The sequence below is a fragment of the Periophthalmus magnuspinnatus genome, chromosome 17, assembly GCF_009829125.3.
Source record: "Periophthalmus magnuspinnatus isolate fPerMag1 chromosome 17, fPerMag1.2.pri, whole genome shotgun sequence".
NCBI lineage: Eukaryota > Metazoa > Chordata > Actinopteri > Gobiiformes > Gobiidae > Periophthalmus > Periophthalmus magnuspinnatus.
The window spans coordinates 115891-139555 of record NC_047142.1 but is presented as its reverse complement, the minus strand read 5'-3'; the positions used below and the strand labels follow the sequence as shown (position 1 = coordinate 139555).

Sequence of the window (23665 nt, the reverse complement as noted above, 5' to 3'; positions counted from 1 at the left end):
TGTTTTGGGGCTGTCGCTGGACAACACGGACTTTCAACTCCCTCCAAAGACTTTCTGTGGGGTTGAGATCTGGAGACTGGGCCACTCCAGGACCTTGAAATGCTTCTTATGAAGCCACTCCTTCATTTCCCGAGCGGTGTGTTTGGGATCATTGTCACGCTGAAAGACCCAGCCACGTTTCATCTTCAGTGTCCTCACTGATGGAAGGAGGTTTTCACTCAAAATCTCATGATACATGGCCCCGTTCATTCTTTTCTGTACACGGATCCTGGTCCCTTTGCAGAAAAACAGCCCCAAAGCATGATGTTTCCACCCTCATGATTCACAGTAGGTCTGATGTTCTTTGGATGTAACTCTGCATTCTTTCTCCAAACACGACAAGTTCAGTTTTCACCAAAAAGTTGTCTTTTGGTTTGATCTGACCCTGTGACATTCTCCCAATCCTCTTCTGGATCATCCAAATGCTTCTGTCAAACTTCAGACGGGCCTGGACATGTCCTGTCTTAATCAGGGGACACGTCTGGCACTGCAGGATTTGAGTCCCTGGTGGTGTAGTGTGTTACTGATGGTCCCTTTGTTACTTTGGTCCCAGTTCTCTGCAGGTCATTCACTCGGTCGCCCCGTGTGGTTCTTGTGTCATTTTGACCCCATGGGGTCAGATCTTGGTGGAGCCCCAGGTCTTGGTCTTGGTCTTGTTCCATTTTCTAATACTTGCTCCACAGTTGATTTGTTGACTCCAGCTCTTACCTGTTGCAGATTGAGTGTTCGGGGCCTGGTGTCTACAGTTTTGTTTGTGGTTCCTTTGCTCTTTGGTCTTGTCCATAGTGGAGTTTGAGTCTGACTGTTTGAGGTTGTGGACATGTGTCTTTTATACTGAGGACGAGTTCAAACAGGGGCCATTAATACAGAGAACGAGTGGAGGACAGAGGAGCCTCTGAAAGAAGAAGGTACAGGTCTGTGAGAGACACAAATCTTGTTTGTTTGTAGGTGACCAAATATTTATTTTACCGAGGAATTTACCAATTAATTCACTAAAAATCCTACAGTGTAATTTCCTGGATTCTTTCATTCTGTCTCATATTTGAAGTGAAACTATGATGAAAATTACAGGCCTCTCTCATCTTTTTAAGTGGCAGAACATGCACAGTTGGAGGATGAATAAATACATTTTTGCCCCACTGTAAATATCAGTAATATTATGTCAGATTCACACTTTTGCACAGTGTTTGGGCGTCGCTGTGAACGGGCACAGTGCCTTATCTGGGGTCTATTGTCGCACAGTGAGGGAAAGTTTCACAGTCAAACAAAGGTGTCATGTTTCTTTTGTTATTTTATTTTGAAGGAGCTGAAATCTCCCAGACAGTTGAGTGAGCGCCGCAGAGAGCAGACCACGCCCACTCAGGTGAGCAGAGAGCAGACCACGCCCACTCAGGTGAGCAGAGAGCAGACCACGCCCACTCAAGTGATAAACTCACTATTTGTGTTATTGTTTCTTTTCTATATTCAGTTTTAAAAAGTAAAGTAGTAAAAGTAGTGATATAAAAATGACAAATTCCTTTTGAATTTGCATAAGAAAATTTTATCGGTATTTGTATAAATAAAAATACAGTATCTTCTGTTTTGTGCAACAAAAGTCAAATCTTACCCAAAGTCTATTTGAATGTGTTTAAATGTGTCACGTGTTTGTCTCATGTTTGTGTCGTGTTTGTGTCGTATTTGTCTCATGTTTGTGTCGTGTTTGTGTCGTATTTGTCTCATGTTTGTGTCGTATTTGTCTCATGTTTGTGTCGTGTTTGTGTCGTATTTGTCTGTTTGTCTCATGTTTGTGTCGTGTTTGTGTCGTATTTGTCTCATGTTTGTGTCGTGTTTGTGTCGTATTTGTCTGTTTGTCTCATGTTTGTGTCGTGTTTGTGTCGTATTTGTCTCATGTTTGTCTCATGTTTGTGTCGTATTTGTCTCATGTTTGTGTCGTGTTTGTGTCGTATTTGTCTGTTTGTCTCATGTTTGTGTCGTGTTTGTGTCGTATTTGTCTCATGTTTGTGTCGTGTTTGTGTCGTATTTGTCTCATGTTTGTGTCGTATTTGTCTGTTTGTCTCATGTTTGTGTCGTATTTGTCTCATGTTTGTGTCGTGTTTGTGTCGTGTTTGTGTCGTATTTGTCTCATGTTTGTGTCGTGTTTGTGTCGTGTTTGTGTCGTATTTGTCTCATGTTTGTGTCGTATTTGTCTCATGTTTGTGTCGTGTTTGTGTCGTATTTGTCTCATGTTTGTGTCGTATTTGTCTCATGTTTGTGTCGTATTTGTCTCATGTTTGTGTCGTGTTTGTGTCGTATTTGTCTCATGTTTGTGTTGTGTTTGTGTCGTATTTGTCTCATGTTTGTGTCGTGTTTGTGTCGTATTTGTGTCGTGTTTGTCTCATGTTTGTGTTGTGTTTGTGTCGTATTTGTCTCATGTTTGTGTCGTGTTTGTGTCGTATTTGTGTCGTGTTTGTCTCATGTTTGTGTTGTGTTTGTGTTAGAGCTCCAGTGTGACAGAGCCGACCCTCAGAGCAGACCCTCCCAAACACGAGGTACGTCTGTATTCTCTTATGTAACATTTACATCCCGTCACTGTGAGCACTGACCTGCCCCAGGGCGGCTGTGGCTTCAGCAGTAAAGTGTCTGAGTGTGTGAGGCCTGTTGTTTTGTGAGGCCTGTCGTTTTGTGAGGCCTGTCGTTTTGTGAGGCCTGTCGTTTTGTGAGGCCTTATTCTGACCATATCTGACCCAAACTGCAGTCACAAGGCTCCACCTGCAGGGGGAGTTCATGCAAAAAGATGCAGAAAATAGAAAATATAAATACATGTATTTATATAAAGAGTTTAATCTGACTTTTCACAGATAAAAAACAAAACAGAAGCTGTAGAGTTACATAAAGATAAATCAGAAACAGTCATGGAAATCTGACATTTCCGAGGTTCAGTGAAGGCGTCATATCAGTGGATCTGTACGGTGAGTTTGCTGCTGTGTTGAACTGAACAGGTGTGTTTGGGCGTGACCTGTAACTCACCTGGAGTTACACAAAGGCCGTGTGTGTCACATTACAATGAGTCACACACATGGACTTTACTTATAAAACACACAATGCCTCACTGTTTGTTTTGACGCCGCAGGTTTGAGGGAATCAGATACTAATGCATAAAACTAGTATCGAAACTAAATACTCATTTTCTCATTGTTCTCAGGTATCGATACTAAAAAAGTCCCAATGACAGAAATGACTCTTTCCTGAATCTGTAAAGATGTTGTATCTTTCACAAGTTTAAGACACGTGGACGAGTGGAACATCAGAGTTTTTATCATCGTGGAATCAGACTCAGTATCGAGTCTTTCTCTTAGTATCGAGTTTGACATTTTAGTATCGTGATGAGTGCCTTGTCAGAGGTGACTCTGTAGAGACAGATTATGTCATACTTGGCTTGAGGTCTGATATAATTATATAAACTAAAACACCTTTACACAACACGTGTAGATCGGCTCTGTGTCGTGGAGAGCAGCAGAGTCACATCCTCGATTCATCTTTGAAAACTCTTCTAACACTTTTTCCTCACCTGCTGCTTTTGTTTTAAAGAGCAAAATATTGTTGTGATTTCATATTAATGTTGTCACAATACAAACGTTTCAAACTCAATTTTGATACTAAGGAACATACTCGATACTCGATACTGATTCTGATTCCACAATGACACAATTATGTAATTTTCAACATAATGGTATTTATTTATTTTACTTTGTCTTTGCTAAAACTCAAGAGGAAACGACTCAAAAGTTCATCTCTGTCAATGGGACTTCTTCAGTATCGATTCCTGCTCAAATGAGTATCTAGTTTCAATACTAGTTTTAGTATTGATTAGTGTCTGATTTCCAATACTTTTGACAGCAGTACTTTATGTCCAAATCAGCTCAGTTCATATTTTGACTCTGCGTTTAAACATTCTTCAAAACGACATTTTCACATCTTTAATGTCACGTTTCATGTGTCGTCTGTGTTGTGTTGCTCTGTAGAGTTGTGTGTCTGTGTGCACACGGGAGTCAGGCCTGATCAGACAAACCTGTTTATCTCTGTTATTTAAATGTTTTCAGATGTTTCACATGTTTTCATGTGTCTTCTGTTGTGTGTTTGTGCACACACGAGGAGGAGTCAGGCCTGATCCGACAGGCTCCAAACCCGTTTGTCTCTGAAACATCTGAAAACACTTAAATAACACAGATGTTTTCACGTGTCTTCTGTGTTGTTGCTCTGTTGTGTGTCTGTGCACACACGAGGAGGAGGCTCCAGGCTCCAAACCCGTTTGTCTCTGTGTTATTTAAATGTTTTCAGATTATTTCAGATGTTTGAGTCTCAGTTTAACCTGTTGAACCTGTTTCTTCACATGTGTCTGATCAGGGAGGCCTCAAGGCCGTCATGAAGAATCTGCAGTTTAAACCCACAACGAAGGTACAGACGCACAAATACACAAACACACAGATAAATAAACACACAAACACAGATCAAACCCACCACAAAGGTACAGACGCACAAATACACAAACACACAGACAAATAAACACACAAACACAGATCAAACCCACCACAAAGGTACAGACGCACAAATACACAAACACACAAACACACAGACAAATAAACACACAAACACACAAATACACAAACACACAGATAAATAAACACACAAACACACAAATACACAAACACACAGATAAATAAACACACAAACACACAAATACACAAACACACAGATAAATAAACACACAAACACACAAATACACAAACACACAGATAAATAAACACACAAATACACAAACACACAAACACACAGACAAATAAACACACAAACACACAAATACACAAACACACAGATAAATAAACACACAAATACACAAACACACAAACACACAGACAAATAAACACACAAACACACAAACACACAGACAAATAAACACACAAACACACAAATACACAAACACACAGATAAATAAACACACAAACACACAAATACACAAACACACAGATAAATAAACACACAAACACAGATCAAACCCACCACAAAGGTACAGACGCACAAACACACAGACACAGATTTATTTATTTATTTTAAAGCACATTTCACAAATTAATCCTTAAATAAAGTAAAAAAAGAATGGGAAGAATAAAACTTATTAAAGCTCATCCTGATCTTCATTTAAGACAAAATAAATTATTTGTTTATGTTTCTATTCAGTTGAAAAAGAAAAGAAAAAAAGAACACATATATATATATATATATATATATATATATATATATATATATATATATATATATATATGTGTGTGTGTATATATATATATGTATATGTATATATATATATATATATATATATATATATATATATACACACACACACATACACACAGATACATACACACACACACACACCTACACCAAAGGTACAGACGCACAAACAAGGCAAAAATGTGACATGGTTCATTCACAATAGTGTACGTACAATACTACAAATATACTTAGGTACAGAACAGTGAAAACCCAAATTTAAATGTATTTTGTAAAATATTCTGACACATGGTCCAGTCGGAGTACTGTGTTCTGAATACTCTGAATACTTTTACTTTTACACAGTTTCATTGAAATGAGTAAAGACGGAGCAAAACCAGCTGTTTGTCGGAGTTTTGTGCGTCTGATTCGAGGGACACGTCTCACACGTCTCACACGTCTCACACGTCTCACACGTCTCACACGTCTCACACGTGTCACATGTCTCACACGTCTCACACGTCTCACACGTCTCACACGTGTCACACGTGTCACACGTCTCACACGTGTCACACGTCTCACACGTCTCACACGTCTCACACGTCTCACACGTCTCACACGTGTCACATGTCTCACACGTCTCACACGTCTCACACGTCTCACACGTCTCACACGTCTCACACGTCTCACACGTCTCACACGCCGCAGCAGATTCATCTGTGCAGTTTCAGTCTAAATTGTGCCGATACTTTTCTTTCTGTAAAGACTCTGTATTTTGTTGTGTAATTGCAGCCCTTTGTGCCATAATGAGATAATTCAACTTAATTAAATGAAGAGAATAAACTGATGTAACGATTCAAACTCACGACGCTCCGGTTTAATGTTTTAAAAATGTGTTTTCAGACAAGCAGAGACCCCAGTCCAAACCCGAGCTCAGCCGAAGCCTCGTCCAAAGAAAACTCTGAAAAACACAAAGAAGCAGAAGCCAAAGTGGTGAGAGACAGACAAACGTTTGTCACATGAGCAAAAACGCCGCCGTCATGTCGTAGTTTAGAGCGACAGGATTCAAAGGTCAAACTGGGACAGAGCGAGTCGGGACGGTGTAAATGAAAAGAACCTGATGTCTCTTTTCCATCTGAGCGACGCTTTATTTTAGCTCAGGTCCATCCTCCACCTGTGACACCAGAACTAAATCTACTCAAATAAAAGTACTAAAGTACCTGTTTAAAAATGTACTTAAAGCCTAAAAAGTAAAAATATTTGTTTAAAATTTTCAGATCTAAAAAGCTTCAACTGTGGTGATTTTGAGGAAAATTTGAGCTGAATTTTGTTCAACGGAGACAAGTGAATCATTTTTTTCAGTTTTTATTTGTATATTTTTGTTTTGCACAATAAGAAAAATACTTTTACTTTTCAGTCCTGTTCAAAAATGTAGTGGAGTAGAAAAGTACAGATACTGCTCTCAAATGTACTGTAGTAAAAGTAAAAAGTACACACTGTAAAATGTACTTTACTTGACATGGGTCCAGGGGACACGGGGTCTAGGGGACACGTGGTCCAGGGGACACGGGTCCAGGGGACACGGGGTCCAGGGGACACGGGGTCCAGGGGACACGGGTCCAGGGGACACGTGGTCCAGGGGACACGGGGTCCAGGGGACACGGGGTCCAGGGGACACGGGTCCAGGGGACACGGGGTCCAGGGGACACGGGGTCCAGGGGACACGGGGTCCCACAGGACGTCTGGTCATTCTGTCAAAGTTGCTAAATAAATGTAAACTGTGCATTTCCAAATGATCAGTTTGAAATGATTTTAAATGATTTTGAGCTTTTACTTCTTTTGAACAAATAATTTGTCCAATATGGCGACTCGTCTGATGTCCACATCTGTCTGTGAGGTTGGAAAAACAGGTTTAGTGCTTCTGTTTTATGCTTTTATCTGTTTAACACATTACTGGTGTTGTTTCAGTGTCGATATTTGGTTTGTTATGTATTAATTAAAGTTCTGGAATCATCAGAATGAATCAAAACACAAGTCCAACTCCAGATATGTTTTCAGTAAATAATATTATAAACTCACCTGTTTCAGTTCCTCATCACTTCTACAGCAGACGGGCTTCAGCTTCAGCTTCAGCTTCAGTCTGTGACACTGTTTGTCTTTTGTTTCAGGAAAAAGGAGGAATATTCAGTGGGATGTTCAAAAAGGCTCCGAAAACAACAGAAGCCGCTCAGAATGAAGAGGTGATGATGGATCTGAGCGTTCTGCTGGTTATATTCTGAACAACAGGGCGAGTTCGCCGCGGAGGGCGACCGCCGGCCGCGGAGGGCGAGTTCGCCGCGGAGGGCGACCGCCGGCCGCGGAGGGCGACTGTATAAAATTAGTTATAGCTCCTTTAATTATAAACTCCAGTGTAACAGAAATTTCAATTCTTACAGGAAAAACAACCTCTGGACGATGCCATTTCCACGAGCAGCACTGAAACTTCTGAAGGGACTGCTAAGGTGACTTTAAGCTCTGGCAACATTTATCCAACAAAATACACTTGTTACTCAATATAATATTTACTTCATATTTATTTCAGGAAAAAGGAGGGATTTTCAATGGGATATTCAAGAAAGCCCCAAAACCAACAGAAGACGCTTTAACTGACGAGGTTGGACAAATGATCATATTAATATCATCATCATCATATTAATCACTTTTTAAATAAAATGTCACTGACACTGACATTTTAATTTGAGTCTCACATTTGAACGTGGCGTTTTTGAAAGTGTTCATTTTAATCTTGTGGATCTTACAGGAGAACCTGGACAAAGAGCTTTCTTCCAGCGCTGAAAATCTGTCAGAGAAAAAAAAGGTTAAAAGCCACAAAATTTCTACTTCAGTGATTAAAGATGCGCTGTGTAACTTTTCTGATGTGGATCTGCCACCTGCTTGTTTAATGCCACACTGTGGAACATTCAAAACAAAACCATTTCCAGGGAGACAATCAGGAGGCTGACTCTCCCCAGAGAAGTTACACAGTGCAGCTTTAAAGACAAAAATGTGACAAAATGTCTGATGTTTTGTGTTTTTTGTGTTTAGGAAAAAGGAGTTTTCAGTGGCCTCCTCAAAAAGACTCCAAAGACAGAGGCATCGGTTTGTCACATCATTTCTAAAATAACAACCTGCATTAGGACGATATTCAGTTTGAAGTAAACTTTATTACTGTTACAGCACGAGAGTCGTCACGATACTCAAAAGTCAAAGTCGATACTAAAGAATAGACTGATACTCGATACTCGATACTAAAGAATAGACTGATACTCGATACTAAAGAATAGACTGATACTCGATACGATATGACTGAATGTTGAATCTGTCGTATCTGATTTTGATCCTTTTGACAAACACATTTAGGAGGGAGATGAGAAGAAGGATGTACGAGGCAGCAGTGATGATCTGACTGAACGCAGCTCAAACACAGTAAGGACTTGGTCTCATCCAACTTCATGTTTAACATTGTATTTAACATTCACTTTGTCTTTAGGAGAAGAATATTTTCACCAACATCTTCAAGAGGCAAAAAACAGTGGACGACCCTGAGCCAGAGAAGGTACAAGTCACTCAGACATTTATGAACAAAGTGTAAAGTTTACACTGAAACATCTATGAACAAAGTGTAAAGTTTACACTGACACATGAACAAAGTGTAAAGTTTACACTGAAACATCTATGAACAAAGTGTAAAGTTTACACTGAAACATCTATGAACAAAGTGTAAAGTTTACACTGAAACATGAACAAAGTGTAAAGTTTACACTGAAACATCTATGAACAAAGTGTAAAGTTTACACTGAAACATGAACAAAGTGTAAAGTTTACACTGAAACATGTATGAACAAAGTGTAAAGTTTACACTGAAACATGAAAAAAGTGTAAAGTTTACACTGAAACATGAACAAAGTGTAAAGTTTACACTGAAACATCTATGAACAAAGTGTAAAGTTTACACTGAAACATCTATAAACAAAGTGTAAAGTTTACACAAACATCTGAACAAAGTGTAAAGTTTACACTGAAACATGAACAAAGTGTAAAGTTTACACTGAAACATCTATAAACAAAGTGTAAAGTTTACACAAACATCTATGAGCAAAGAAGCTGGTAGTCAGACAAGGAGAAAAAAGTGCATGTGTCTTTTTATATGGTGTATGTAAACTTCTTAACAAGAAAACATTCAAAACAGTTATAGCTCCTTTAATTATAAACTCCAGTGTAACAGAAATTTGAATTCTTACAGGAAAAACAACCTCTGGACGATGCCATTTCCACGAGCAGCACTGAAACTTCTGAAGGGACTGCTAAGGTGACTTTAAGCTCTGGCAACATTTATCCGACAAAATACACTTGTTACTCAATATAATATTTACTTCATATTTATTTCAGGAAAAAGGAGGGATTTTCAATGGGATATTCAAGAAAGCCCCAAAACCAACAGAAGACGCTTTAACTGACGAGGTTGGACAAATATGAGGCTGTCGTCATCAACATTATCAGAAACAAGCCCCTCTCAAATAACATTTAAGTCACAAGCTAGCATTAGCTTTGCAAAAGACGAAGTTTAAATGTGTCAACTGGACAAAAAGTTTAAGAGTGAAGACGTTTGGCTGCTTGACCAAGGCACTTCTTCAGTTCTGGTCAGATTCCTGCTGGACACTGTCTTATATTTGTCTGAAAGACGAGCTAACTACACTACTAACTGGAAACAGCTTTTGTTTACAGTTTCAGTCTTAATGACCTCCATTCAAACTTTTACAACCCTGATATTGTTCTGTTTGGGCCTGAGGACAGAGTTGTAGATCTGTGAGAGATTATGTCTGAAGCCTCCATTCCTATTTACAAAAGGATTGTCTTTCCTCACAAAAATCTCTTCTTTAACTCTCCTCTCAAACCATTTCTTTTCTGTGGCTCAGATCTGAACCTCTCTCTGTTCAAAGCAGTGGTCAGTGTGTGTGAGATGGAGATGAACAGCAGACTGTGTCCTGAGCTGCTCTCTCTCGTGTTGGTTCATTCTCTGATGGAGTAGCTGTTTAATTTCTCTAACGCTCACTGCACTCTTCACTGAATGGAGGAGACACATTACTTTGTTTGTGTCTTGGGGTTTTGTCCTTTGGATTAACCAGTTTTTGTCTTAAAGTGTTTGAGATTCCAGTCTATTTCAAACCTACAAACTGATCTACTAAAGGCCCATTTTGGATCTCCACAAGCGGAGAGGGCTTTTTCCACATGTTGTTCCTCCTTCACTTTTCCCTCTGTGTTTGTGGCTTGATCTCTGTGTTGTAGAGACGACTCTGAGTTTGTGCTGCAGTGGATGGCGTGAATCAAACAGCAGGTATTGGTCAGTGTGTCTGGGTTTCCTGAAGACGTCTACCTGGAGTTGCTGGTCCTCTCCTATTGTTACTGCTCAATCTGAAAAGGCCAGTTTATTCATCTTGGCTTCTTCCCGTGTGAACTTGATGTTTGGATCCACAGCATTAATATGTGCAGTAAAAGGCTCCAGATCTTGAATTTTGATTTTAGTCCAGTGTCATCCACATATCGATACCAGTTTGTGGGTGGAGCCTGTAAACGAGGCAGTGTCTCATGTTCAGATTGTTCCATGTATAAATTAGCCATAATGGGACAGACCGGTGAGCCCATGGGTTAGGGTTAGGGTTAGCTGTGGATTTGCCTGTAGAAGTTTCCTCTAAACTGGAAATATGTGGTATTCAATTACATTTTCAGCAGTTTGCAGATTTGGTCCAGTGTCAGTTTAGTTCTCTCTTTTATCTTAGTATCCTGGAGTAGCCTCCTCTCTGCTGCCTTGGTGCTGCTCAGTGCAGCTGTTACTTTCAGTTTCAGGGCTCCAGCTTCTGTCTCTGTAAGTTTGTTGTTTCTGTCGTCCGTTTCTACTGCTGTGATGTCGTCCACTTTGAGGATCTACTTAGATGTTACAGAAAAGTTCAGTCCTTTGGAGAGCACCTTCTTTCTCTGGGTGAGCTCACAGCTGAAAGGTTTCTTACCCAGCATTCCATGTTCACAGTTTGTGAACGGGGCGTGGTGTCCTCCTGTGTTTCCAATGTCTCCTGTGTCTCTGTCTCTGATCCCTGGAGGACACATGTTTGAAAAACATTGTTATTACTACAGCTGTATAATGTGACCAGCTTAATCCAATGATTTGTGTTGTTTTTCCTTTACTGCCTGACACAAATTTTGGCAAATATTCTATTTAAGATCAATTACTTTTTTAGATTAAATCTCATAGAATAATCACTGACACTGACATTTTAATTTGAGTCTCACATTTGAACGTGGCGTTTTTGAAAGTGTTCATTTTAATCTTGTGGATTTTACAGGAGAACCTGGACAAAGAGCTTTCTTCCAGCGCTGAAAATCTGTCAGAGAAAAAAAAGGTTAAAAGCCACAAAATTTCTACTTCAGTGATTAAAGATGCGCTGTGTAACTTTTCTGATGTGGATCTGCCACCTGCTTGTTTAATGCCACACTGTGGAACATTCAAAACAAAACCATTTCCAGGGAGACAATCAGGAGGCTGACTCTCCCCAGAGAAGTTACACAGTGCAGCTTTAAAGACAAAAATGTGACAAAATGTCTGATGTTTTGTGTTTTTTGTGTTTAGGAAAAAGGAGTTTTCAGTGGCCTCCTCAAAAAGACTCCAAAGACAGAGGCATCGGTTTGTCACATCATTTCTAAAATAACAACCTGCATTAGGACGATATTCAGAGTTTGAAGTAAACTTTATTACTGTTACAGCACGAGAGTCGTCACGATACTCAAAAGTCAAAGTCGATACTAAAGAATAGACTGATACTCGATACTCGATACTAAAGAATAGACTGATACTCGATACGATATGACTGAATGTTGAATCTGTCGTATCTGATTTTGATCTTTTTGACAAACACATTTAGGAGGGAGATGAGAAGAAGGATGTACGAGGCAGCAGTGATGATCTGACTGAACGCAGCTCAAACACAGTAAGGACTTGGTCTCATCCAACTTCATGTTTAACATTGTATTTAACATTCACTTTGTCTTTAGGAGAAGAATATTTTCACCAACATCTTCAAGAGGCAAAAAACAGTGGACGACCCTGAGCCAGAGAAGGTACAAGTCACTCAGACATTTATGAACAAAGTGTAAAGTTTACACTGACACATGAACAAAGTGTAAAGTTTACACTGAAACATGGACAAAGTGTAAAGTTTACACTGAAACATCTATGAAAAAAGTGTAAAGTTTACACTGAAACATCTATGAACAAAGTGTAAAGTTTACACTGACACATGAACAAAGTGTAAAGTTTACACTGAAACATGTATGAACAAAGTGTAAAGTTTACACTGAAACATCTATGAACAAAGTGTAAAGTTTACACTGAAACATCTATGAACAAAGTGTAAAGTTTACACTGAAACATCTATGAAAAAAGTGTAAAGTTTACACTGAAACATGAACAAAGTGTAAAGTTTACACTGAAACATCTATGAACAAAGTGTAAAGTTTACACTGACACATGAACAAAGTGTAAAGTTTACACTGAAACATGTATGAACAAAGTGTAAAGTTTACACTGAAACATCTATGAACAAAGTGTAAAGTTTACACTGAAACATCTATGAACAAAGTGTAAAGTTTACACTGAAACATCTATGAAAAAAGTGTAAAGTTTACACTGAAACATGAACAAAGTGTAAAGTTTACACTGAAACATCTATGAACAAAGTGTAAAGTTTACACTGAAACATCTATGAACAAAGTGTAAAGTTTACACTGAAACATCTATGAACAAAGTGTAAAGTTTACACTGAAACATGTATGAACAAAGTGTAAAGTTTACACTGAAACATGAACAAAGTGTAAAGTTTACACTGAAACATGTATGAACAAAGTGTAAAGTTTACACTGAAACATCTATGAACAAAGTGTAAAGTTTACACTGAAACATCTATGAACAAAGTGTAAAGTTTACACTGACACATGAACAAAGTGTAAAGTTTACACTGAAACATCTATGGACAAAGTGTAAAGTTTACACTGAAACATGAACAAAGTGTAAAGTTTACACTGAAACATTAACAGTGTAAAGTTTACACTGAAACATGAACAAAGTGTAAAGTTTACACTGAAACATGGACAAAGTGTAAAGTTTACACTGACACATGAACAAAGTGTAAAGTTTACACTGAAACACAAACAGTGTAAAGTATATAAAGTGTAAAGTTTACATGCAAACATGAACAAAGTAGTTTACAAAGTGTAAAGTTTGCACTCAAACATGAACAGTGTAAAGTTTACAAAGTGTAAAGTTTACACTCAAACATGAACAGTGTAAAGTTTGCAAAGTATAAAGTTTACAAAATGTAAAGTTTACATGCAAACATGAAAAATGTGTGTAGTTTACAAAGTGTAAAGTTTACACTCAAACATATACAAAAAGTAAAGTTTACACAAACATCTATGAACAAAGTGTAAAGTTTACACTTCACTCAAAATGTATATATGTTTTACCTTCACAGGAACAATCTGGGGATGAACTTTCAGCGAGTAACGAAAATCTGTCTGAGAATAAACAGGTTTGGAACATGTTTATATGGAACTGAAAATGCAGTTTATTTTGCTGCTTCTTTCACTGTTCACAGACAAAAGGTGAAAATAATGAGACAGTTTACGTAATAATAAAGAACTGCATCGATGGGATGGGACAGTTAGGATTTAATGGTCAGAGGTCAGAGGGCAGAGGTCAGAGGGCAGAGGGCAGAGGGCAGTGGAAGCTGGTGCTGCCAAAACAATGTCAGACCAGGTTAATTTCTGTCAGTGCAACTTTTTTTAAATATCAACACTTGTGAAAAATTAGAAAATGAGTATCTAGTTCGATTAGTGTTAGATTTCTGATTCTTTGCACAGCACAATGATAAATATTGTAAACAGGATTCAGCTTCAAATGAAAGTCGTTATGAGTTTATTTTTGCATTTTTGTTTTAGGACAAAGGGATGTTCAGTGGACTTCTCAAAAAGACCCCAAAGACTCCAAAAGAAAGATCAGCTTCACCAGTGAATATTTAATAACAGTTTGAAAACTCAAATCCACAGGTTCAGTTCTTTTTATGTGAGTTAAACATGTTTCGTGTTTTAGGAGCGAGACGACAAAGACGAGACGACGGCGAGCGGCGACGAGCTGACTGAAACCACCAGAGTGAGTCCAGACTGCAGAGTTCAAATCTCTATAGTATTTATGTATTTATTTATGAACATACTTTTACTTTTTTAAGATTTATTATGTTTTTTTCTCAAATTTGTTTCTTGCCAAAGTAGAAAATTGAGTTTAAAATCTAATGTCACACAAAAGTGACTCCGAGGTTTAATCCATGTTGTAATGTTCCCTCCTCAAAAACACACTGGAGTTGTGTTTTGTTTCATTCTCACATGTTTGACACTTTATTATTCGTCTGTAACATCTCCAAAGCTCAAAATGCGACGTTCCACCTTGTGATGTCATCAAGTGGGAGTTTTCATGTTAACTCCTCCTTTTACCTTTAGTTCAGTCGAGATAAGAGACAACTCCAGGACTGAAATGATCCAGATGATTCTAGTGAAGGTGGAGTTTAAAAACACAGTGGAGCACTTCCTGTATCACCACATGATGACATCACAAGGTGGAACAGAGTGTTTTCAGTTTGACAGAAATCTGCAGGTTTGTGTGTTAAACGTGAGAATGAAACAAAACACAAATCCAGGTCTTAAAGGAAAATGGACCTTTAAGAAAGTTACAGTTAAATAAATTTATCTTGGAATAAGGAAAATATATAAAAAATAATCAAAGTACACGCGTCTTAAATGGATAAATGTCGTTGTTTAAACTAAATATATTTTTGTTGAATTTAGGAGAAAAGTAAATTCTCCAGCCTATTTAAGAACCCCCGGAGACCAGCAGAGGGCGCTGCAGCGGAGCAGGTGAAACTGGAACATCCACAGTTTAAATGAGAAATCAAAGAATCACAGAAAAAGAAGAAATACGTTTTTTTTTTGACTCGTAAAATGTAGAAAATTTGTTTTGCACAAAACCCAAAAAATCCTACAATTTTACTGAATTTATTAACATTTAATTTTATGAATTCAACTTTAAAATCATTATAGTGGAAGTAGACCTGAAAGTCATATGTGTCAGACCCATCTGCCCCTGGGCCTCACACACTTATATGGGCCTCACACACACATATGGGCCTCACACACATATATGGGCCTCACACACACATATGGGCCTCACACACACATATGGGCCTCACACACTTATATGGGCCTCACACACACATATAGGGGCCTCACACACACATATGGGCCTCACACACACATATGGGCCTCACACACACACATATGGGCCTCACACACATATAGGGGCCTCACACACATATGGGCCTCACACACATATGGGCCTCACACACATATGGGCCTCACACACATATAGGGGCCTCACACACATATAGGGGCCTCACACACACATAGGGGCCTCACACACATATGGGCCTCACACACACATATGGGCCTCACACACATATGGGCCTCACACACTTATATGGGCCTCACACACATATGGGCCTCACACACATATATGGGCCTCACACACACATATGGGCCTCACACACATATATGGGCCTCACACACACATATGGGCCTCACACACATATGCTCCTCGTGCTCCTTGGCCTCAGTGATGTCTTTGGATTCTTTATATTTAATTTTTTTTTAAAGTCTCTGGAAAAATTAAAATTGATTTGTTGTTAAATCTAAAGATGTAATTTTATCTCCACAGGAAAAATCTGCAGAGGAACTTTCAGCGAGCAACGAAAATCTGTCTGAAAATAAACAGGTTTGGATCCTCAAAAAGACGACATTTACACAAAAGTAACACAACACATCTGTGTGTGAACATAACACACAACACACACAACACATCTGTGTGTGAACACAACACACACAACACATCTGTGTGTGAACACAACACACACAACACATCTGTGTGTGAACACAACACACACAACACATCTGTGTGTGAACACAACACACAACACACACAACACATCTGTGTGTGAACACAACACACAACACACACAACACATCTGTGTGTGAACACAACACACACAACACATCTGTGTGTGAACATAACACACAACACACACAACACATCTGTGTGTGAACACAACACACATAACACACAACACACACACCACATCTGTTTGTGTTATTTTATGACAAAATCACTGATTCCATTTTTGTGAAAATGACCAGAAGCTTCTGTTCCATTTCATTTCTAGTGTGAACAGTTTTTAGACTCTGGGATTAAAAGTTTAACATCTGAGATATTCAGGCCGTCGCCCTGTATAATATGTTTATAAACACATGTTATAAACACATGTTATAAACACATGTTATAAACACATGTTATAAACACTGTTGTTCTGAGCCGACCTGCTTTTCAAAGTGAAGTGATGGTTTTAATTCTGTTTTTTTCACTTTGAGCTCTAGATTTATATTAAATAAGAAACAATATATTTAAAATTTAATGTTGATAAATGTGTTTATTTTAGGAGAAAAGTGTATTCACCAACATTTTTAAGAAGCCCCAGAAACCAGCAGAGGGCGCCGCAGCAGAGCAGGTGAAACATCATTTGAACTGTCACATTTTAGAAGAGTAAACGCACCGAGTTTGTATTGATCTAATGATTATTGATAATATAATATTTAATGTCTAAACACAGAATATGAACAATGAAGAGGCGTCTGAGACTGAGACTCTGTCTGTCTCCACAGCTCCTAAAGTAAGACACAATGGAGGAGATAAAGTTTGTTTGTTGCACATACATTATTCCGTGGACTTGTTTCTTTTTTATTAAGTCGTTGTTGTGATTTAAAATGTGCAGATTCTAACATCATGATCCACTGTGTCAGATTAAAACTATAGAGCTCTGATTAAATCAGAAAATGCTTAAACTAACTCACCTTCATGTGAGTTGCCAGTGTCATGTTTGAATTCTGTTTTGTTGATTTGGTTTTAGGAAAAGAAAGGAGGATTTGCAGGAATGTTTAAAAGATCTTCAAGTATTGACAACCTTGACAATGAGGTAAAAACAACTCGTGTGATGTGTCAGTATCACCTCCAGTCTCTCTCTCTAAAACCTTCAAATCAGGCGAGAAATCTAGAGGTAAAAATGGACTCAGACTTGAACTTTAACAGACACATCAAATCAAGAACATCTGCAGCTTTTTACATCAAAAACATGTGAAAAATCAAAGGTAAACTGTCAAACCCAGAGACTCATCCTGCGTTTGTGTCCAGGAGGTTAGATAATGATTCAGAACAAAATTCTGATTATTTAATCACTGAAGGCGGCGCAGGGTTAGGACAGAGGACACATAAAGTGTACATGTGTATATACACACACACACACACACACACACACACACACGCCTGGAGCGTTGTGTTTGATTCACTCGTGTCTTTCTCGTTCACACCTGCACACGTCTGTATTATAAGAAGTAAAGGTGAAATATTTGTGTTTTCAGGACAGTATCTTCAGTGGAATGTTCAAAAAGTCAAATAAAAACACTGAAGTAAAGTCTGCAGACGAGGTGAGTTTAAAAAACAATACTCATATTATTTTATTTATAACAAACTTGAATGACAATTGAGTGACGATGTTTAAATCCAGACTCTGTTCTGTTTATCTGTGACTGAAAGGTTTTTATTCTGCCTCTTCTGTTTTAATGTTAAATTTATGATGATTATTTGTGATTATTTATGTTTTTATTTGTGTGATTTTAATGTCTTTCTTATTCTGTAAAACACTTTGAATTACTTTTTTTTCTAATTGTGCTGTACAAATAAACTTGCCTTGAATCTATCTGCTGTTTTTAGGATTCTGCTGAAGACAATCCACTTTCTGCAAGTTGTGAAAACTTGTCCGAAGTCACAAAAGCAAAGGTTCAAAACACGTGGAAATATTTCACATTTAAACGTTTGTACTTTCATCAATATTCAAATGTGTAACTTTTTAAATGTGTCAGGACAAGTCTGGAGGCTTCACGGGGATGTTTAAGAAGTCACCAAAACCTGCGCCACGACTCGCCACCGACGAGGTCACTCAAGTAAACCTTTACGTTTAGATGATGATGATGATGATTCTTCTTCTTCTTCTTCTTCTTCTTCTTCTTCTTCTTCTTCTTCTTCTTCTTCTTCTTCTTCTTCTTCTTCTTCTTCTTCTTCTTCTTCTTCTTCTTCTTCTTCTTCTTCTTCTTCTTCTTCTTCTTCTTCTTCTTATTATTATTATTATTATTATTATTATTATTATTATTATTATTATCAATGATTTATTCAGAATCTCTCAGACTTAATACCTCAGCTCTGACTCCAAACCTCTTCATTAAAAACGACGGGTCAAATTCAGGTGACACATTTTGATATGGGGACAATAAAGTGACTAAACCTCCCCTTTAAGGAAATGTAGCCTCAAAACACACACAGGGAGGTGTGTCCAGGACCCGCAGAGACACAGACGGGCGTGTCCAGGACCCGCAGAGACACAGACGGGCGTGTCCAGGACCCGCAGAGACACAGACGGGCGTGTCCAGGACCCGCAGAGACACAGACGGGCGTGTCCAGGACCCGCAGAGACACAGACGGGCGTGTCCAGGACCCGCAGAGACATAGACGGGCGTGTCCAGGACCCGCAGAGACACAGACGGGCGTGTCTCAGTTTATGGACAGGCCTCATGTCCAGATCCTCCAGATTCTCTGAGCTGCAGAGGCTGCACTAGCTCTGAGTCTTGATGGAGGATTTCAGCTTTGAATCTGGCAACACAAATGAGAGTCATGTGATGCTGATTCTGCGTTCTGATTGGATAATCATCTAAAAAACCGAATTATAACATAAATAAATGGAAGCTCCGGTCTAATGTTTTAGGAATAAAGCAGAATTGCAATAGTTTTCAGTAAAAACTACACTTGATTTGAACATGTTTATCTCATATCTGCAGACACAGGTCATGATTGTGTGATTTAAAATCTAAATCTTACATTTCCTTGAATATTCTACAAATGCATCGATATAAACCGAGGCACTGCTGTGTCTGCAGTGAGTCTAATGCTCCGTGTGTTTGTCAGGATCCGCTCAGTGACCCTCAGTTTGAGTTTGGAAACTGTGACAGTCTCCACGACAACACAGAGGTGAGACACAACAACACAACACACAACAACACACAACAACAACACTGTGACAGTCTCCACGACAACACAGAGGTGAGACACAACACAACACACAACAACACACAACAACAACACTGTGACAGTCTCCACGACAACACAGAGGTGAGACACAACAACACACAACAACACACAACAACACTGTGACAGTCTCCACGACAACACAGAGGTGAGACACAACACAACACACAACAACACACAACAACACTGTGACAGTCTCCATGACAACACAGAGGTGAGACACAACACAACACACAACAACACACAACAACAACACTGTGACAGTCTCCACAACAACACAGAGGTGAGACACAACAACACAACATACAACAACACACAACAACACTGTGACAGTCTCCACGACAACACAGAGGTGAGACACAACAACACAACATACAACAACACACAACACACAACAACACTGTGACAGTCTCCACGACAACACAGAGGTGAGACACAACAACACAACAACAACACTGTGACAGTCTCCACGACAACACAGAGGTGAGACACCACACAACACACAACAACACACAACAACAACACTGTGACAGTCTCCACGACAACACAGAGGTGAGACACAACAACACAACACACAACATACAACAACACACAACAACACTGTGACAGTCTCCACGACAACACAGAGGTGAGACACAACACAACACACAACAACACACAACAACAACACTGTGACAGTCTCCACGACAACACAGAGGTGAGACACAACACAACACACAACAACACACAACAACAACACTGTGACAGTCTCCACGACAACACAGAGGTGAGACACAACAACACAACACACAACAACACACAACACACAACAACACTGTGACAGTCTCCACGACAACACGGAGGTGAGACACAACAACACAACACAACATACAACATACAACAACACACAACAACACTGTGACAGTCTCCACGACAACACAGAGGTGAGACACAACAACACAACACACAACAACACACAACACACAACAACACTGTGACAGTCTCCACGACAACACGGAGGTGAGACACAACAACACAACACAACACACAACAACACACAACACACAACAACACTGTGACAGTCTCCACAACAACACAGAGGTGAGACACAACAACACAACAACAACAACACACAACATACAACAACACACAACAACACTGTGACAGTCTCCACAACAACACGGAGGTGAGACACAACAACACAACACAACACACAACATACAACAACACTGTGACAGTCTCCACGACACCACAGAGGTGAGACACAACACACAACACACGACACACTGCAGATGTGTTCATTTTCATACACAGATGACACAAAGCCCACACTCTTCCTGTTTTGTGCAGCTCGTTTTCTTTTGACGATGGGGAGGCAGAATAGTTTTGTGTATTTTATTTGTTTTCTGTTTTTCTCCTTTTTTTTTAGGGGGAAACTCTGTCAGTCAGTACTGAGGACCTGTTAGCAAAGGTGCAAAAAAACTTTATCTAATGTGTAAAATGAGTCTACAAATATGTAGAAATGTGTAAATGTGTTTTTGTTGTTGTGTTACTCATGTTCACAGGAAAAGAAATCAGGGTTTGCTGGTTTATTTAAGAGGACGCCAAAGACGCTGGAGCCACAGGTTATTTTTTATTCTTAAAAAAACATTTATCTGATTTTTCTGACGAGATGCTTTTTGAGATTTTATCTGACCCTGAATTAAAGAGGTGGTATTATGCAAAATGTACTTTAGCTTTCCACAATATTATGACCTTCAAAAACACGTGGTTTTTGAAGGAAAGAGGGTTTAAATCATCCATGTTTGAGTAATCTAGAGATCTCTCCTGAGCTCTATTCAGACCCTTCTTACAGTTAGCAGTACGAGGCTCCGCCCACAAGTGTACGTCACCCATGTACGAGGCTCCGCCCACAAGTGTACATCACCCATGCTCCACACAACAATCCTCCATAAATACACAAAAACATGATACAAACTGTACACTATGACTTCACAAACCTGGTGTGATGTGCAGTAGTTTCATTGGTGCGATGCAGCTGATTGTGATAGTGCTCTGAAGGGGGAGGGGCTTAGCACAGAGAGCAAAGGGCATCAAAAACAAGTTCAACTCATAAAATATGTTAATACGCTGTTTTGGACAATGCCCCACAGAGATAACTACCTCCTCTTTAATACCCCACAGAAGTAAATACCTCCTCTTTAATGCCCCACAGAGGTGAAATCTGTAATACATTTGTTGTTTATTTTCAGGACGGTGAAGATGAGCCGCCGGCCTCTGGTCTGGGAATAAAACGCAGAAAAACGGTTAAAAAGAAAAAAAGAGTGAGATTTTACAGATGAAAAAACATTTTTATTTCAGATCTAAACACTTTATGACATAATCTCATTTGATTCATCCAGGTCGTGTCCTTCAGGATAAAAAAGACCCTCCCCAGATTCCCCAAACTCACTGCACAGGTAAAGACCCTAGACTCACAGGCAAAGACCCCCCCAAACTCACTGCACAGGTAAAGACCCTAGACTCACAGGCAAAGACCCCCCCAAACTCACTGCACAGGTAAAGACCCTAGACTCACAGGTAAAGACCCCCCCAGACTCACTGCACAGGTAAAGACCCTAGACTCACAGGTAAAGACCCCAGACTCACAGGTAAAGACCCTAGACTCACAGGTAAAGACCCTCCCCCAGATTCCCCAGACACAGGTGAAGGTTCTGTCAGTGAAACCTTCAGTATCATCGTTTAATTGTTTACTCGTTTAATTGTTTACTCGTTTACTTGTTTACTCGTTTACTTGTTTTGTGGACGTGTTACATGTGGAGCAGCTAAAGTTAAAGGTCATTTCTCAGTTAAAATGTTCAGTTTGAATAATATTTGAATGTTTTTGTTGTTACAGGAAACGGGCAGAATGTCGACCATCGAGGAGACGGTGGAGCTGCAGGATCTGAACCCGGAGCAGGTTTGTGTTTTTATATTAAACTTTTTTTTATTCACAAAGACTTCACTGGAGATGAGTCGATCACTGGTCACTCTGCCCTGGTCACTCTGCCCTGGTCACTCTGCCCTGGTCACTCTGCCCTGGTCACTCTGCTGGTCACTCTGCCCTGGTCACTCTGCCCTGGTCACTCTGCCCTGGTCACTCTGCTGGTCACTCTGCCCTGGTCACTCTGCCCTGGTCACTCTGCTGGTCACTCTGCTTCTAGATCTATATTTTCCTCCTCGTTCTGGCCAGATTTATTTTTTAAGGCCTGAGTTTCACCGTCTTAAAAACAGAAACAATAGAAGTTTTTATTTTTAAACAGTTCTTCTGTAACTTTAAACAGTGTCGTTATTCTCTTTATTCTCACGTGTTGTGTTCAGGCGGTGGAGGTGGAGCAGGTGGAGGTGGAGCAGGTGGAGATGGCTGCGTATCCGACTGAAGGAAACGCACTGGAGACAGAAGAGGTGAAACATGAGACTGATGTGATTTTAGCCCAAACATTTGGGAAGGAAAAATGAAAGTGATTTTTGTTTTATTTTAGGAGGATGATGAGCTGATGGAGTGGTGGAAAACGGTTGCAGGTTCGACACGGCTTTTTTATGAAACTGTTTGAATCAGGTGGTGCAATCTCTTAGATGATCATAATCTTAACTGTTAAATGTCGATGATTCTCAGGTTGGGCCGAGTGGAACGAGACGTCGAATCAAGAGGAAAATGAGCAAGAGTGAGTAAAACTGTTTTAACTCGGGACACACGGAGGATTTTGAGTCTTAAAATATTTTTAAACAAGTGACAAAAAGAATCAGAGATTTTAAACCAGGTGCAAAGACTGCAATGATTTTTGCTGCTTCCTGAAGTCGAGAAGAATCAAATCAGGAGATGAAGCTGTAGTGTCCACACTCGACTGCATCATCTCCTCATTTGATTCTTCTCAAATTAAAAAGTACAGTTGGGTTTCACAACCCAAACTCTCACGATATCACACTAACAGCGGCCCACTTCGGCGGCCCACTTCAGCTGGCCCACTTCAGCGGCCCACTTCTGAAACAGGCTTTATTCAGTGTGATAATTGTCTTTTTATAGAGACTTGTTATTGTGTTGTT

The 23665-nt window shown here is 39.4% G+C and overlaps 1 protein-coding gene across 1 annotated transcript in view; it reads left to right on the top strand.

Moving 5' to 3' along the window:
- Positions 1 to 23665, top strand: part of LOC117385453 (WD repeat-containing protein 87-like) — a 40747-nt gene that overhangs the window by 12243 nt on the left and 4839 nt on the right. The window contains exons 6-42 of the mRNA XM_055228599.1: positions 1343 to 1432; positions 2517 to 2567; positions 4423 to 4473; positions 6187 to 6276; positions 7452 to 7523; positions 7719 to 7784; positions 7865 to 7936; positions 8084 to 8140; positions 8368 to 8421; positions 8683 to 8748; positions 8813 to 8878; positions 9566 to 9631; positions 9712 to 9783; positions 11661 to 11717; positions 11945 to 11998; positions 12237 to 12302; positions 12367 to 12432; positions 13845 to 13901; positions 14311 to 14379; positions 14462 to 14521; positions 15211 to 15279; positions 16136 to 16192; positions 16911 to 16979; positions 17082 to 17141; positions 17379 to 17444; positions 17887 to 17952; positions 18239 to 18304; positions 18388 to 18459; positions 19484 to 19546; positions 21012 to 21053; positions 21148 to 21207; positions 21835 to 21906; positions 21985 to 22041; positions 22479 to 22541; positions 22943 to 23026; positions 23104 to 23143; positions 23238 to 23286. Coding sequence (XP_055084574.1) covers positions 1343 to 1432; positions 2517 to 2567; positions 4423 to 4473; positions 6187 to 6276; positions 7452 to 7523; positions 7719 to 7784; positions 7865 to 7936; positions 8084 to 8140; positions 8368 to 8421; positions 8683 to 8748; positions 8813 to 8878; positions 9566 to 9631; positions 9712 to 9783; positions 11661 to 11717; positions 11945 to 11998; positions 12237 to 12302; positions 12367 to 12432; positions 13845 to 13901; positions 14311 to 14379; positions 14462 to 14521; positions 15211 to 15279; positions 16136 to 16192; positions 16911 to 16979; positions 17082 to 17141; positions 17379 to 17444; positions 17887 to 17952; positions 18239 to 18304; positions 18388 to 18459; positions 19484 to 19546; positions 21012 to 21053; positions 21148 to 21207; positions 21835 to 21906; positions 21985 to 22041; positions 22479 to 22541; positions 22943 to 23026; positions 23104 to 23143; positions 23238 to 23286 — 2357 coding nt within the window. The remainder of the gene's footprint in view (positions 1 to 1342; positions 1433 to 2516; positions 2568 to 4422; positions 4474 to 6186; positions 6277 to 7451; positions 7524 to 7718; positions 7785 to 7864; positions 7937 to 8083; positions 8141 to 8367; positions 8422 to 8682; positions 8749 to 8812; positions 8879 to 9565; positions 9632 to 9711; positions 9784 to 11660; positions 11718 to 11944; positions 11999 to 12236; positions 12303 to 12366; positions 12433 to 13844; positions 13902 to 14310; positions 14380 to 14461; positions 14522 to 15210; positions 15280 to 16135; positions 16193 to 16910; positions 16980 to 17081; positions 17142 to 17378; positions 17445 to 17886; positions 17953 to 18238; positions 18305 to 18387; positions 18460 to 19483; positions 19547 to 21011; positions 21054 to 21147; positions 21208 to 21834; positions 21907 to 21984; positions 22042 to 22478; positions 22542 to 22942; positions 23027 to 23103; positions 23144 to 23237; positions 23287 to 23665) is intronic.